The 15,821-nt window shown below is 49.9% G+C and overlaps 1 protein-coding gene and 1 pseudogene across 1 annotated transcript; both read left to right on the top strand.

Moving 5' to 3' along the window:
* Positions 1 to 351: 351 nt before the first annotated feature.
* LOC124087478 (small nucleolar RNA U3) lies at positions 352 to 538 on the top strand (annotated as a pseudogene).
* Positions 539 to 4,672: 4,134 nt separating this feature from the next.
* On the top strand, positions 4,673 to 8,635 carry Gpr84 (G protein-coupled receptor 84). The gene is made up of 2 exons (XM_046436053.2): positions 4,673 to 4,783; positions 5,609 to 8,635. Exon 2 carries the CDS (start codon positions 5,614 to 5,616, stop codon positions 6,796 to 6,798), a length of 1,185 nt encoding a protein of 394 aa, XP_046292009.1. The 5' UTR covers positions 4,673 to 4,783; positions 5,609 to 5,613; the 3' UTR covers positions 6,799 to 8,635.
* The last annotated feature ends 7,186 nt before the right edge of the window (positions 8,636 to 15,821 follow it).

Raw genomic sequence — 15,821 nt, 5'->3', positions numbered from 1 at the left:
CTCATTTCCCCTCCTCTACCCACTTCCTAGTCTTGCAAAGACAGGAGGGAAGGTGGGATGATGACTGTTAAAGAGGAAGAAGAGGGGAATAGGGGCCCTGGGTTTGTGAAATTGGGGGTGGGAGTTCACTGTGGGTTCAGAAATGGACTGACAAGGAGGTTTTGTTTGTTTGTTTTTGTGGGGGGAGGGTTGTTTTTCAACTTAATCTTGTTCAAAAAAAAGGCAGAGAGTAGAAATCCAGAAGGATGAAAGTCCCAGAGAGGGTCTAGAAGAAACGGGTTGGAGAAACTGGGATACTGGCACCCCCTATAGGCACCTCAAACCTGCTGGTTTAAAACTGAATTAATCATTAAGTCTATACTTTCATTTCCATAGTTCATTGCTAGAGATGTTTCTCTGAACAGGTAGAGCACCAGAAACCACAAGGAATAAGTACAGTGTTGTCGCCTGAGCATGAAACACGGCTCTTGGTGTTGCTTTGCTGTAACTGCCATTTGCCATTAGGAGGGTAAGAGGAAGAAGGTATCATCTGAGTAGTTTCTGGTTTCTTTCTTTCTTTCTTTCTTTTTTAATTTATTTTCAGAGGACTTTCTTCTATTTAATAATTTATTTTATATATTTATATGCAGTGCTGAGAATCAAACCCAGTGCCTCACACATGCTAGGTAAGTGTGCACTACCACTGAGTCACAGCCCCAGTCCAATTTCTGGTTTCTTGATATATTTTGGCTTTCTTCCTTCTGACTTTTTTACCAGTGTTAATTTTTCTGTAAACTTGTACTATGGTGTCTTTCTTCCTTTCTTTTTTTTTTTTCCTTTCTACACTGGGGACTAAATCCAGGTGGGGGCTCTATCACTGAGCCACATCCCTAGCCCTTTGAGATAGGGTCTTGCTACATTGCTTGGAGCCTTGCTAAATTGCCCGGGCTGGCCTCAAACTTATGATCCTCCTGTGTATCTGGGATTACAGGTTTGTGCCACTGTGCACTGCAAACTTGGACCATTTTTCAGTTTATTATTATTTTTTAATTTTTCTGATTTTTTAAATATTTTTTCTTAGTTGTAGAGGGACACAATACCTTCATATTATTTATTTTCATGTGGTGCTGAGGATGGAACCCAGTGCCTCACACATGCTAGGCAAGCCCTTCGGTTTATTATTGAGCATCCATCCAAAGGCCACAATAGTGATCTTGTTGGTCCTGTGATGGCCACTTGTTTGGGAGTCTATTGGTCAGTGAAGGGATGTAAAGCCTTAGCCACTGGGTAGAAGTTCCCATGTGGGATCCAGGCAGGGTTTGATTAAAGATAGGGGAGCCAATATCTTTATTAAAGTTAGATGGGCATGGGGCTGGGGTTGTGGTTCAGTGGTAGAGCACTTGCCTAGCACGTTTGAGGCACTGGGTTCAATCCCTGGCATCACATAAAAAATAAATAAAATAAAGGTATTGTGTCCATCTGCAAATAAAAAATTTTAAAAAATATCTGGGCATAATAGTGCATACCTATAATCCCATCAACTCAGGAGGCTGAGGCAGGAGATCACAAGTTTAAAGCCATTCTCAGCAATTTAGTGAGGCCTTAAGCAACTCAGTGAGATCCTGTCTCTAATAAAATATAAAAAGGGCTGGGGATGTGGCTTAGTGGTAAAGGGCCCCTGTATTAAATTCCCAGTACCAAAATAAAGAAAGAAATAAAAATAAAATATAAGAATAAATCTGATTGCAGATGGCAGGAAAAAAAAAAAAAAAACGAGATTTGAAAAAAAGCAGTGTCTAGAACTTTGAGTCAGCCAGAAATGATGAGTGGAAAAGTAGGTGGGTTAGTCCAGATAGGGTAGTGAGAGTAAAAAACAAAACTGAATTCATTATTTACTTCTTTCATTAAGCCTGTTCCTCATCCCATATCCTCTATCCTTTTTTTGGTGCGGGGGATGCTGGGGTTGGAACCTGGGGCCTCACACATAGCATGCTAAGCGTGTTCTCTACCTCTGAGTTGTGTGTGTACATGCACGCTGATTGAGAGTAGCAGCGTCCAGGTAGAGACCAGAGATTCATCCTAGTTCTTCCATCTTCCTAACCTCTTCATCCATTGGCTCACCCTAAATAAGTCACCATATTTATTTATTTATTTATTATTATTATTATTTTTGTGTGTGTGTGTGTGTGTGTGGTGGTGCTGGGGATTGAATCCAGGGCCTTTTGCATGCAAGGCAAGCACTCTACCAACTGAGCTATATTCCTAGCCCTTATTAATATTTTTAATATTTTTATTTTTATGGGCACCAGGGGTTTGGACCCAGGGTTCTTCACCACTGAGCCACATTACCAGCCCTTTTTATTTTTTATTTTGAGACAGGGTCTCACTAAGTCGCTTAGGGCCTTGCTAAATTGCTGAGGCTGGCTTTGAACTTGTGATCCTCCTGCCTCAGCCTCCTGAGCTGCTGGTATTTATAGACATGTGCCACCATGCCTAGCTATTTAACTTATTTTTATTTATTCATTTTTTACCATACCAGGGATTAAATCCAGTGGTGCTCTACTACTGAGCTACATCCCCAGCCCTTTCTATTTTTATTTTGAGACAGAGTCTTGCTAAGTTGACCAGGCTGACCTCAAACTTTCCTTCCTCCTGCCTCAGCCTCCCATGTCACTGGGATTACAGGACTGCACTGCCACTTCTGGCTAAATAAATCCTATTTGACTTCTTAGTGACCTCTGAAGCCTGATGTTGTTCTCCATTTCCACACCACTGTCCTAACCAGAACTGGCTGCATCATTTGTGGGGCTTAGTGCAAAATAAAAAAGCAGGGTCCCTTCCTCACAAAATATCAATAATTTTGACTCAGTGACTGAAGAGCATTAAACCGAGCACCAGACTCTTCTTTTTTTTTATACTGGGGATTGAATCCGGGGGCACTTAACCACTGAGCCACATCTCTAGTCCTATTTTGTATTTTATTTAGAGACAGGGTCTTGCTGAGTTGCTTAGTGCCTCACTTTTGCTGATAACTGGCTTTGAACTCACAATCCTCCTGTCTCAGCCTCCAGAGCCACTGGGATTATAAATTCACCTCTGCACCCAGCAGGTCCAGACCCTTCTAAGTGTGGGGCAATGACACAGGTGGCCTGGTCCTAACACAAGTGCTTTCTACCTCTGTCTGAGCTGGTGCATCTTTACTGATCTCTCTCACTCCCGGCCTGCATGCCTTCACTCTGTACAGCTATGTGAGGGCAAATCTCTCTAAAGACTTCTAAAACTCCAACTCCTTAGCATGATAAGCAGGGCCTTCTTCACCCCTCCCTTGCTCACCTCTCTAGGCTCTTCCCTGTTGTCCCACCATCACACTCCTGGTGGCTTCTGCCTGACACTGTTCTATGCATGCTGTTCCTTTTGTTTAGACTGTCCCATCTATCATCCAAGAACACTGTTCATCATTCAAAACAACTCAAGCTGGTAGTGGTACCACACCCCTGTAATCCCAACGACTCGGGAGACTGAGGCAGGAGAAAGGAGAGTTTGAGGTCAGTCTGGGCAACTTAGTGAGACCCTGGCTCAAAATTTTAAAAAAATAAATAAATAAAACATGCTGGAGATGTAGCTCAGAGGCAAGATGCTCCTGCATTCAATCCTCAGTACTGCAACAAACAAACAACGCTGTGCATGGTGGTGTGTTGTCTGTAATCTCAGCGATTCATGAGGTTGGAAGACTAGCCTCAGCAAATTAGCAAAGCCCCAAGTATTTAGGGAGACCCTATCTCAAGACAAAAAATAAAAAAATAAAAAGCACTGGGGATGTGACTCAGTGGTTAAGCACCCCCAAGTTCAATCCTGGGTACCAAAACAAAACAGCCGGAAAATGGCACATACTTGTAGGAGGCTGAGGCAGGAGGATCAGTTGAGCCCAGGAGTTTGAGGCCAGCTATCTAGAAATCAACCAAAAACAGATGGCGCGTCAGATTTGGTCCATAGGCCACAATTCACTAACCTCTGATTTAAGGAATTAAATGAGCCTTTATACATTTACATATCTTTGTCCACAGCTAGAATACACATGAGGCCTTGGATCATTCTTTCTAATGTCCCCAGTGTCTTGCTCAGAGTCTGGTGCACAGTAGATACTCAATGAGATTTGTGGAGTAGACAGATGAATGAATGAATGATTAAACAGGAGCTTGGGTGCCTTTGGGAAATGAAGCCATAATCCCAGATGCCCCATTTTCCATCTTTTTTACCCAACTCCATCTCTCACATGTGCTAGAGTATCACATGGGACCCTCTGACCTGAACCACCTCCAACTCCTGGACAGAAGACAAGCAGTGCTACCCCTAAACAAGCCCAAGGCTTCTGGGGGGCCCAGAGTTGCTCCTGGAAACTGGCCTCATTTTTGGAGTGGCCCAGATGACCTGATGCTGCCTCCAGGTCCCAACCATTCTCTGCAAGGATCTTCTAAGTGTCCTACCAGGCAAAGAGGGGAAGTAAGCAGAGTCCACGTCTAAGGAAGGAGAAAGGAAAGAGTGAAACAACTCTGGAGTAAATAGATGGGGAATTTCAACAGAGCAGCCCAAATTTCACTTGCTAAAGCAAAATGAGTAGGACCAACCGGAGGTGGGGAAGGAAGTGGCTGAGGTTGGGTAACTGGGGAGTTTCTTATTCTCTTAGTCTGGTATAATAGGAGACAGGAGAACAAGCTGCCTCCTACTTGAAACCTGACTTTGCACTGCTTTGGGGGTGAGTTGGACTTCTTCCCTTGGAGAGAGAATCAAAGACTGGGAGACTCAGGTGAGCACTTTTTTGGGGGGTGTATGTTTACTTTGTTGGACTTCTCATTTCTCAGATAGTAACTCATAGATAAAACTGAGGTCTGTGTGTATGTGTAACAGAGGGGAGCAGAGGACATTACAGCAGCCTCTTAAGTACAAAGATGGGACTCCTGAGTAGTCTTTGGGAATGGGGGAGGAATTAGGAAGGTGGAGGGTGCTGGGTTTACTGAGAGCTTCTGGATTTATGTGGGGGCAGACAAAGACCTGAGACATTTAGAAAAGATATCTTTGATAAGAACTTGGGAAAAATCTTTGGGATTTTGAAAGGACCAAGCCTAAGGGAGAGTTGGGGACCTTGAGATGAAGAGGTATGAGAATGGTTTGGAGGATGGTGAATTAAAGTGAGCTCCAGGAGCACACCCAGTGGCCAGGGGCTCAGAGCTGCTCAACAGACCTAAGTCAAAGCCTGGCATGTTGGCGCCTGCCTGTAATCCCAGTGATTTGGGAGGCCAAGGCAGGAGGATCACAAGTTCAAAGCCAGCCTCAGCAAATATGAGGCACTAAGCAACTCAGTGAGACCCTGTCTCTAAATAAAATACAAAATAGGGCTGGGGATGTGGCTCAGTGGCTGAATGCCCCTGAGTTCAATACCCTGTACCCACCTCACCTCACCACCCAAAAAGGGCTGGGAATGTGGCCCAGTGGTTAAGCACCCTTGGGCTCAATCCCTGGTACTGAGAGAGAGAGAGAGAGAGAGAGAGAGAGAGAGAGAGAGAGAGAGAGAGATCTAAGTGCAAAGGCAGGTTCTGACTCCGGTTTCCTCTTCCACTCCCTTCCCCTTCAGCCTCCATGATGAGGAACACCTCTGAGGCCAACTTCTCCTGCTACCATCAGTCTGTGCTGGGCTATCATTACTTTGCAGTTACCTGGGGGGTGGTGGTGGCTGTGACCGGCACTGTGGGCAATGTGCTCACCCTGCTGGCCTTGGCCATCCAGCCCAAGCTCCGGACCCGCTTCAACCTGCTCATCGCCAACCTCACCCTGGCGGACCTGCTCTACTGCACCCTCCTCCAGCCCTTCTCCGTGGACACCTACCTCCACCTGCGGTGGCGCACTGGCGCTACCTTCTGTAGGATATTTGGACTCCTCCTTTTTGTTTCCAACTCTGTCTCCATCCTCACCCTCTGCCTCATTGCACTGGGACGCTACCTCCTGATTGCCCACCCGAAGTTCTTTCCCCAGGTTTTCAGCACCAAGGGGGTAGCGCTAGCACTGGTGGGCACCTGGGTTGTGGGTGTGGCCAGCTTTGCGCCCCTCTGGCCCGTTTACGTCTTGGTACCTGTGGTCTGTACCTGCAGCTTTGACCGCATCAGAGGCCGGCCTTACACCACCATCCTCATGGGCATCTACTTTGTGCTGGGGCTTAGCAGCGTGGGCATCTTCTATTGCCTTGTCCACCGCCAGGTGAGGCGAGCAGCCCAAGCGCTCACCCAGTATAAGCTGAGCATCCGCAGCACCCACGTGGCGGGGACCAGTGAGGTCATTCCTGGTCGCTTCCAGGAGCTGGACAGTGGGCTGGCATCCAGAGGGCTCAGTGAAGGGATCTCATCTGAGCCAGTCAGTGCTGCCACTACCCACACCCTGGACGAGGGCTCATCAGAAGTGGGGGACCAGGACAACAGCAAGGTAGCTAAGCAGTTGGCAGAGAAAAACCCTCCAGAAGCTTCTTCCAAGGCCGGGCCAACTAAAGGAGCCCCAAGAGCTCAGGACTCTCCTTCAGAGTTTGGGAAGGTGACCCGGATGTGTTTTGCCGTGTTCCTCTGCTTTGCCCTGAGCTACATCCCCTTCTTGCTGCTCAACATCCTAGACGCCAGGGTCCAGGCCCCCCGGGTGGTCCACATGCTGGCAGCTAACCTCACTTGGCTCAATGGCTGCATCAACCCAGTGCTCTATGCAGCCATGAACCGCCAGTTCCGCCAAGCCTATGGCACCCTCTTAAGACGAGGGCCCCAGAGTTTCCGTCGGTTCCATTAGAAACATGTCCCCAGCAACCAGAATCCCAAATGGTCTCTGGAGCCAGAGTGGCCAGCTGGCATGAGAACAAGTGACGGTCAGACCTGTGGGCATTTTTACAGTCTGTCCCCCAAACCACGGTTCTCCATCCCTTGATGAATGATTCAGCCCCAGGCTGCCCAAGGAGCACTATTAATTATTAACAGGTGAATTGCATGTTTTGTTTTGTTTGTGGCGCTGGGGATCGAACCCAGGGCCTTGTGCATGCAAGGCAAGCACTCTACCAACTGAGCTGTATCCCCAGCCCCGAACCCTTTTTACTTTTTATCTTGAGACAGGGTCTTGCTAAGTTGCAGAAGCTAGCCCCAGACTTGGGATCTTCCTGCCTCAGTCTCCCATATTGCTGGGATGACAGGTGTGTGCCACCGTGCTCGGCTAAATGACATGCTTTTAATGTTTGGTTGTACTCTCTGAGCAAGAAGGAGCTGGAACCTAATAAGTGAGAATGTGGGGACCTATGTCAGAATAAGGATAAAGAGCACCTGGCCAGGGACAGAGCCTTCAGCTGAGGGGTGTCCCACTCATAGAACACAGTGAGGTAGTTTAGAAGAATGAGCTTGGCAGTGGGTTCCATCCTCAGCACCACATAAAAATAAATAGACAAAATAAGGTTAAAAAAAGAAAGGATTAGCTTGCCTTTTTTGCTCAACTTCCCAGAAATGATCTCTGCCCCTAACAACTGCTGCCAGCATCCCCCATCTCCACAAACAGGTTTATTCCACTCAAAAAAGTTTGGTGATCCAGCTTGGACACCCACTCCAGTGAACCCAGCTGCCCGCCCTGCCCGGTGCAAAGGGAAGAGTCACTGATGAAGAGCCCTGGCTCTGGGAAATGGAACTGAGCTTTGCCGAGGCAAAAACACGCTTCAGCCCCCCTAGTAGGGTCTCACTCTTTGTAGCTAATTCATCCTGTTGCAGGCCATTTAAATACCCCATTATCCTGGCTTCTGAAACAGGGCAGAAACCAAGAGGGCTCTGGGGCCAGAATAGCGGGGAGACCATACCAGCCCTTTCCTCCAGCCCGACCTACACATCCAGTCGCGGTGGGCATGTGCGTGAGAACACTTGCGGCCACCAGGTGACGCTGGTTCTCTGTGTTTTCCTTTCTGGCTTTCTGCTTAAGGACAGGAAAAAAAAAAAAATACCAGCAGAACAGCAAGTCCAGTCCAGGGGTCAGAGACCCAGGGATCTGCACCTGCCCTTTCTCCAAAAAAAACTTAGGAAGAAAAGAAAATAATTGAGACCTTTTAATTTTTCATGAGGTATTCATTATCTCTGGTGGGCAGCGTGGGAGAGCAGGGTGAGCACTGTGGTGGCACTGGGGGTGGCATATGAGGTCAGGCTGGCACGAATGCGGAGGCTGAGAGTTGTCCCCTTCCTACCCACAAACCCGCGTGGGTTGAGAGCACAAGGGAAGTCTGGAGAGATTCAGGCAAGGACACAAAGAACCAGAGTCCAGGTGGACAGATGGAAACCCTCACATGCCACACACCTCCAGGGCCCAGGAATCCTGTTCCTAAACTGGAACCTGCATTTTGTGGTGTCCTCCTTCCACAGAGATCATCAGCAGTCAGGTTGAAGCTACTGAGGCAGGGGAACTGCAGGACCAATGAAGAACATCAGCTTGGGAGTGCAGAGAGGAGGGTTCCAGTCAAGGCTCGCTGGGAATCAGCTCCATGAACTTGAACAGATCTCTGGACCACTCTGGGCCTTAGGTTTTATGATCTGCACAAGGGGGAGGGGACTCTTCCATGAACCTACTGCAGTTCTAAATCCTGCAAATAAATTGTTTTACGTAATTCTCACAAAATTCCTGTGAAATATTTATTATTATACACATGAGAAGACTGAAGTATAAACAAGTTAATTTTGTGCAAGGTCAAAGGGCTGGTAAGTGATCTGACCATGATTTGAGGGCAGTCATGTTACCAGCACACATGGCTAACCACTACAGAACAGCTGCCTTGCTAAAACTAGGATCAAGTGACCAGATGATGCCTAAAAGTCTGTCCTACTAGGACCTTCTAAGATTCTGAAAGTTGATGACTCTCTGAAGGGTTGTAAAAGGGTTTACTTTTCATATTCCTTGAAGGCAATTCAAAAGCTTCCTCAAAGTAAAAGGGAGCAGCAATAGGGACTGAGGTTAGACCGCAGGAAGGACTTCCTAATTAGCAGTCACTGGAAAAATGAATCAGGTGACGTTTTTAGGGGTAAAAATGTGAAAGAAACCCTGGAGTCCGAGACCATACAGAGGACAGGTATTAGCAAGAAGGCAACCCTCTTCTTTCTCACCCTTCACAGCCCTAGACACCCACCCCTGGCCCGGTAAGGGCTGGATAAGGGGAAAGAAGCGGCTTTCTTCAGGTGCTGTCTCCCCTGCGGATGTGCGTGGCGCGTGTCCCTGCACTAGGTTCCCCGTGGTGGGTTGCTCACGCGTGACTCGGGACAAGTGTATGCGTCTGGGAGCCCTGCGTGCTCCTGAATGTGAGGGTGTCTGTCTCTGTCTCTTTTTCTCTGTCAGCCTCCCGCCCGAGCCCAGCTCTATCGCTGACTCTGACGCGGCTTCTCTTTGTCTCGCTCCATCTGCCCGTCCCTCCCGCAGGCTGCACGCACGCTCTTTCCCGGCTTTCGCCTCCGCTCCCAGCTCGCGCCGCCCCCGCCCGCGCCGGAGCCCGCGCCTCGGCCTCCGCCTCCCGCCCCAGCCCTCCTGGCTCTTGCTCTAGCGCACACTCTCTCTCTTTCGCTGTCTCTTACAGGCAGATTTATGGTCAGCCCAGGGCCTTTCATTGGCCAAGTGCTGACAGGACTTGATTTAACGCCGTCTCTCATTGGCTGAGCTTGACAGGCCGATTTACGAGTCTCTCTACCATTGGCCAAACCGTATTGGCCCTGATTTATGGTTCGGTGGCTGCGCGGGCGGGGGGGGGGCGCAGCTAGGGAGTGAGGAGGCCCGTCCCCGCGCCGCCGCGTTCCTCCCGCTCTACCCGCTCGCTCTCTTGGCCTCCCCAGCCCCTGAGGAGCAGGGCTCCCTCTACCTGTTCCTCCAGCCCCCTCCCTGCCCGTCCGTCCGCTGGGAGGGGAACGTGGGGCAGGGTGGCGGTGGGAACGGGAGCGAAGGACCGGGTCTGAGGGGTCCGGGTAGGGACACTGAAGTCTAGAGCGAAGAGGAAACTGAGGGGGCCCCAGGGTGACAGAGGAAGGTTGAGGGACAAGGTTGAGGGGCGGCGGCCCGGGGAGAGCGGGGAAGGCCTGACCGGAGAGGGGGCGCGTCTGAGGGACAAGTGGGCGGAAGCGGAGACAGCGGGCACCGAGGGGCACTTCAGACCTCACTGTCCCAATTGGACGAGAGACAGATTTCCTTTTCAGACAATGGCTGCAGGGGAAAGGCTTAGAGGAGGGAGAGACAGGGATAGCCGGGGAAGGACCACTGAAAGGTAATAGGAAAGAGAAGCCATGGGGAGGCCGGAAGTAAGGTCGACTTTTGTTTTTCTGCTGTTTTTTTTTGGGGGGGGGGGCGTGAGAAAGACTGATGCCCAGAGGAAGTTTTGAGAGAAAGGCTCCCACGCTCCCATTGGCTTCTGCATGGGGACAAGTGAAGCGCCTCCCCAGGAGATGTTCTGCTTTCTCCAGGCTGCAGTGGGCTCCCCATTCCATGTGCCTCACTCCTCCCCCTTGCTCACCTCCCCAGTTAAATTTATGAGTTCAGGATTGGCTTTCAGGAATTAGGAATATTTATGCTTCTTTGAGAGTGAGGTTTGGAGGGTGATAAATAGGGGTCCATGGGTGTGGGGGGGTGCGGCTGGGGGCTCCTGTGTTTAACCTGGCTACTTTCCCAATGCCCCCACCCACCATTCCTTCTCATCCTGAGCCAGAGAAGGAGCACTCCTGGGGAATGGGTTTTGGGTTTCGCTATCAGGAAGGAGGCTTGATTATCCTGGAGAACTCCCCTGCCCCACTCCCACCCCCATCTCAGAGGTCTGCAGAGCTTTGCAGCAGAAAGGATTGAAGGCAGATAGGAAAGAACTTTTTAAGCATCCTGGCATTCATAGAGCCCCTGGAGTGCAGTTATGGCATTTCTGCAGAAAATAGGGAGAAGTCTGTTTCCCCTCTGTTCCCCTAAACTCAGTTGCCTAGGAATAGGGGAGAAGGGCCAGGAAATTCAAAGGCAGGTTTCTCTAAAATGTCACTTCCCTCACACGGAGAGGAAGATTGGAAACCTCCCACCCCCCAGAGACCACAGCCTAGATCCCTGGGAAAGGAGGCTAGGAATGTGGGCTCTGAACATCTCCTAGGAGCTTCAGGCCCCAACCTGTCCACCCCCACTGCTGGCTGAGAATTAAAAACAGCCAGTAGTTCTGGACACCCCTTGCCCTGGGCCTCCAGGAAATGAGGGAGGGAGAAAGGATCTGCATCTGGACCCACATGCCTTGGAGAGTTCTGTTCCAAAATCCGCCATGTCTGTCACCCCAATCCAGTAAGAATGCTTATTCTGGGCCTGGGTAGATAGTGAACAAAGGGATGGGCCCATAATATAAGGGAGGTTTAAGGAGACCAAAGAGCTGGGGAGGAGTTGCCCTGCCCCCACCATCCCCTCCATCTACTCTGGCCTTAGCAAGGATGGTCACAGTGCACATGTGTACACAGGAGACTGCTGCCTGGAGTGGGAGGAGGGAGGGAGAGAAGGGTCTAGACTGGCCCTTTAAGAGCCACTTAGGGTCAGAAAGCTTGGGCTACAGAGAGGGGAAGGAGCTGATGTCAGAAGATGGATGGGCAGCAAGATGGGGATTGATGCTAATGGGGGAGTTAAAGCTAAGTACCCAGACACTCAGAGGGCAGAACTGCAGATCTGTCTTCCTTATGCTCACCCCCCTCCCAAACCAAGGCTGTAAATCTGTCTCTTCAATTGGGGGGAGGGGAGTAAGGAAAAAAGAGAGGCTCTCTTCTCCCTTTTCCTGTTTTTTTCTTTATGCAGCCCCCTAGATCTTCTCCCAATCTCTCATCCCAATCCATGATCCCTTCTCACTAAAATGTCCAATTTTTGGCTTTTTATAAAAAATTGAGAGAATGGCCCGGCATGGTGGCACATACCTGTAATTCCAGCCACTGGGGAAGCTGAGGCAGGAGGATCTCAAGTTCAAAGCCAGCCTCAGCAATTTAGGGAGACTCTGTATCATAATAAAAAATAAGCTGAGTGTGGTGGTGCATGCTTGTACTCCCAGTTAAATTTGACTTGGGAGGCTGAGGCAGGAAGATTGCAAGTTCAAAGGTCAGCCTTAGCAACTTAGCAAGACCCTGTCTCAAAATAAAAAGGGCTGGGGATGTGACTCAGTGGTTAAATGTCCCTGGGTTCAATCCAGGGTTTAATTTTTTTTTTTTTTTTTTTTTTTTTTGAGAGAATGGTTTCAGCTTGCAGAAGAGTGTAAGGAAATTTGTCCTCAACAGAACCCATGTAGGACAGGTTGATGGGATTGTGGTGAGAGACTATAGATTGGAACTTCCTGGTTGCCTCAGTTTCTCTTCTTCTCACCCTATTTTTACCAGGACTGTAGGATGGGGCAGGATGTAGGATGTTCTATGTCAGGCTTGTGAAAGCCCCTGTCACTGAGATTCTGGAGGGATTGGCGCTCAGCCTCCAAGGGCAGCTAGGGAAGTTGTGGGAGCCCTCCACTGAAGATATACCATGTAGTTTCTCAGAAACTACTGGATCATACTGTTCCCTCTTGAGCACCCACCCTATCTGTTGAGTGGAGGTAACTTCAGGCCAGTCATGGATTTGCTGTAAAAGCAGGATCCCCGGCTGTTCCTTATGCCTCTCAGGAAAGAGATGGGGATTTCAGGGAAAAAGGTCTTAGAGGGGCTAAAGCTGGTAACTTCTAGTTCTTCTTTGTCAGATGGGGCTGTATCTCCCACCCTTCAGGTCTGTCACTTCTCTCCCTGTTGGCAGTCTGGGCCTGTTCTGGAGAAGACTCTATGTTAGGGGGCAGCCCCTCTGTATCCCATCTGTTGCAGTATTATACCTGAATTTCTTCCTAGTCCTAGAAACAGTTGGTGCCTGATTGTCTCTGGTTTCCAAGTCCTCCTCCTTATCCATAAGATAATAATCCTAAAACAGGGATCTTATCTCTTCTCTCCTTCCAGGCTCTCCTTCATAGGCCAAAAATCACCTCAGAGTTATCCTCTGTTTTCAGCCTTCAGAGACCAGGGCGCAAGCAAGACTGGCACAGCAAAAGTTGGGGGTTGTGAGCAGGAGCCACTGGAAGCCAGCCTTCCAGCCTCCCATCACAGGGAGGTCAGCCTTTGCCCTCTGTATGCTTCTCTATACTGGTGATAAATCCTGTCTTTGTCTCTCCTCTGACCCAGACCCCAGGCGGCCTGGGGGTCACAGGCTGGGGGAGGGGTCAGTAGGGAGGAGGGGGAGATACAAGGAGAGTGGGAGGAGAAGACAGACAGGAGCAGCTGGTGGGCAGGCCTCGGGGTAGGCAGTAAGGGGCTGGGGCCTCTTGATTCTGTGGATTGGTAGGCATTCCAGCAGGCCTGCATTCCAAGTGAGAAAGTCAGGATCCCTAAGATGTGAAAGTACCTTCAGAATGGAGCTTCAGGATTCCTGGGGTACTGCAGGTGTTGGTGTGGGGTGCCTCAAGGAAAGAGGCTGCTAAAACAAATGGGAGAATAATGTTGTGGGAATCATCACTATCCCCATCTCAGACCCCTACTCTACATACATGTGCTTCGTGCACATGCGCAGGCACACAGGATTTATGGCCTGTCAGCAGGAGGGAGCCCAGGAGAGCCAGCCTACTCCTAGCCTGGCCCCTCCCCAGCAGTCTTGTCTCTATGACTTTCCTGTCTCTGTCTCTGTCTCTCAGTTTTTCTCTGCTCCCAGCCTTGCTTGCTTTCTTTGTGTCAGTTTCTCTCCCTCTCCTGGTTGGTTATTCTTGCTCTCAGCCTTTGCCTCTTTGTCTCTTACTCACATTTCCTCCCTCCTGGTGTTGTTCTTCCTGTCTTCTTGTACCCCTCCTCTCCTCTCTTCCAGTTCCTTAGACTCTCCATCTGTCTCGCCTCTGCCACTCTTCAGTCCAGCCATCTCCCCTACCTCAGTCCTCCCATGAACCCTGTTCTGGCTGGGGTAGGAGGACTTTTGGGAGTCAGGTTGCGAGGAGAGATGGGAAGGAGAAAAGAGGCTCTGAGGAGTCCTTGCTGTGATGGGAGGTCTGAGAAGCGTTGGATTTTGCTATGGTGTGGAAGTAGAGGAGGGGGAGGCCGGGAGGTGACTAGAGAGACGCACAACTAAGGGAGACAAGAGACGGACAGAGGGCAAACAGTAAGGAGAGAAAGGCAAGGACTCTTTTTTTCTTTTTTTTAAATATTTATTTATTTATTTATTTTAGTTTTAGGCGGACACAACATCTTTGTTTGTATGTGGTGCTGAGGATCGAACCCGGGCCGCACGCATGCCAGGCGAGCGCTCTACCACTTGAGCCACATCCCCAGCCCCTAGGGCAAGGACTCTTAAGAGGGTTTTGTGAAGTCTGAGGGGAAAAAGCTGAGAAGCATCTACTGTCTCATGTGAGACAGATCCAGAGACAAGGTCTGGAGACCCTGCCAGACAAACAAAAACACACTGTCCACCATACAGCCACAGTCCTGGATGCTCTTGCCTGCCCAGGAAGTTGTAGAAGGCCTCTTTATCCTATGCAGACAGTCTTGAAGTGCTGGTTCCCTCCCCACTAACCTCCTCTCTGCTACCTCCCTTCCTCCCCTAGTGAGAATGACATCAGCTCTGGCTGCCGCTGTCCTCAGCAGCCTTGCTGATGTACTCTCCCATGGGTGCAACAGAGGCCAACCACCTCTGCTCCACCCATTCATTCTCCAGCCCAAGAGCCAGGAGCCTGGGGTTACACAGCCCAGCCCCCTGCAGTGGGAGTGGGAAGAGGCTGTACCAGGAAGGTGGCTGCAGGAAATGGTGGGAAATGAGGGGGACATGGGTACCAGGGGGAGGGAGAGGAGCCTGAGGGGGGCACTTGAGGAAGAGAAGCTGCAGTAAATCACTCTGTGGGGGTGCTCCCTCTGCCTGAGCTCAGTGGGGTGGGGAAAGGATAGACATGGGGGGGGGGAGTGGGGAATTGCCACATCTGGCAAGCAGGTGTCTGGCACTGTTCAGGCTGTAGTCACTTTCCCAGCCAAAGGGGAAGAAGCAGGAGAGGGGGGGAGGGGCCTCTTGGGGTCCCCTGGGAAATAGGGAAAGGCTCACAAACAGAAATTCAGAGGCCCACAACCAGACCAAAAAAAAAAAAGCAAGGGAGATCATGCAATGTTCCCCTGTCTCTGCTCCAGTCAGTGCTGAGGATGGTTTGCTCAGAGTCCTGAAAGAAAATTGCTGACCAGAATCCTGGGTAGGCCTGGCACCCAAAGTTTCATTCCTACTGGGAAAGAGAAGACAAGAGAAACTGAAGCTCAGAGAATTCCAAGTTTGAGACTGGATAGAACTCAGCTCACCACACCATCGCTGGTCACCAATCCCCAACTCCAGCACTGACACATCCCCTACCCAAGGACCAAGCTGGGTGATAAGGCAGGTTAGGATGCTAAGTCTGGTCACTGCTTTTTGTACAGCTCAGGTAAAGACAGAATGACCCTAGCCCTTCTGCCTGCTGCACTCCAGCTTTCAATGCAAGACCACAGGCAGGAGTGACGTAATGGAACATGAACTTTCTTCTTTTCTATGTGCTGAGAGGAATCCTGCACCCAGGTGCTCCCCACTTGCTGAGCCTAACTGTCAGGTTTCCAACGGGAAGCAGGCAAGTCCTGTGCTGCAGGGCTTCTTCTCATTCTTGGACCTTCCTCCCCTCATCCTTTCCATCTGTCTTGCTTAATCCTGGAATTGCAGGCCCAGTTCATAAGCAGTAGAGGTGACTGAGAAGGAGACCCTTAAATTGCAGTGGAGAGGAGGACTCCCCAAACTGCCCCCTCCTTAAAATCCTGCAG

This window comes from Marmota monax, unplaced genomic scaffold (genome assembly GCF_021218885.2).
Source record: "Marmota monax isolate L192 unplaced genomic scaffold, Marmota_monax_Labrador192_F-V1.1 WCK01_AAM20220418_F8-fsc00012, whole genome shotgun sequence".
Taxonomy (NCBI): domain Eukaryota; kingdom Metazoa; phylum Chordata; class Mammalia; order Rodentia; family Sciuridae; genus Marmota; species Marmota monax.
The sequence above is the reverse complement of the archived record's forward strand: the minus strand, read 5'-3'. Positions and strand labels throughout refer to the sequence as shown.

Excerpts from the sequence above, each read along its gene's own strand:
- Gpr84 (XM_046436053.2), top strand. The coding sequence starts at position 5,614 with ATGATGAGGAACACCTCTGAGGCCAACTTCTCCTGCTACCATCAGTCT.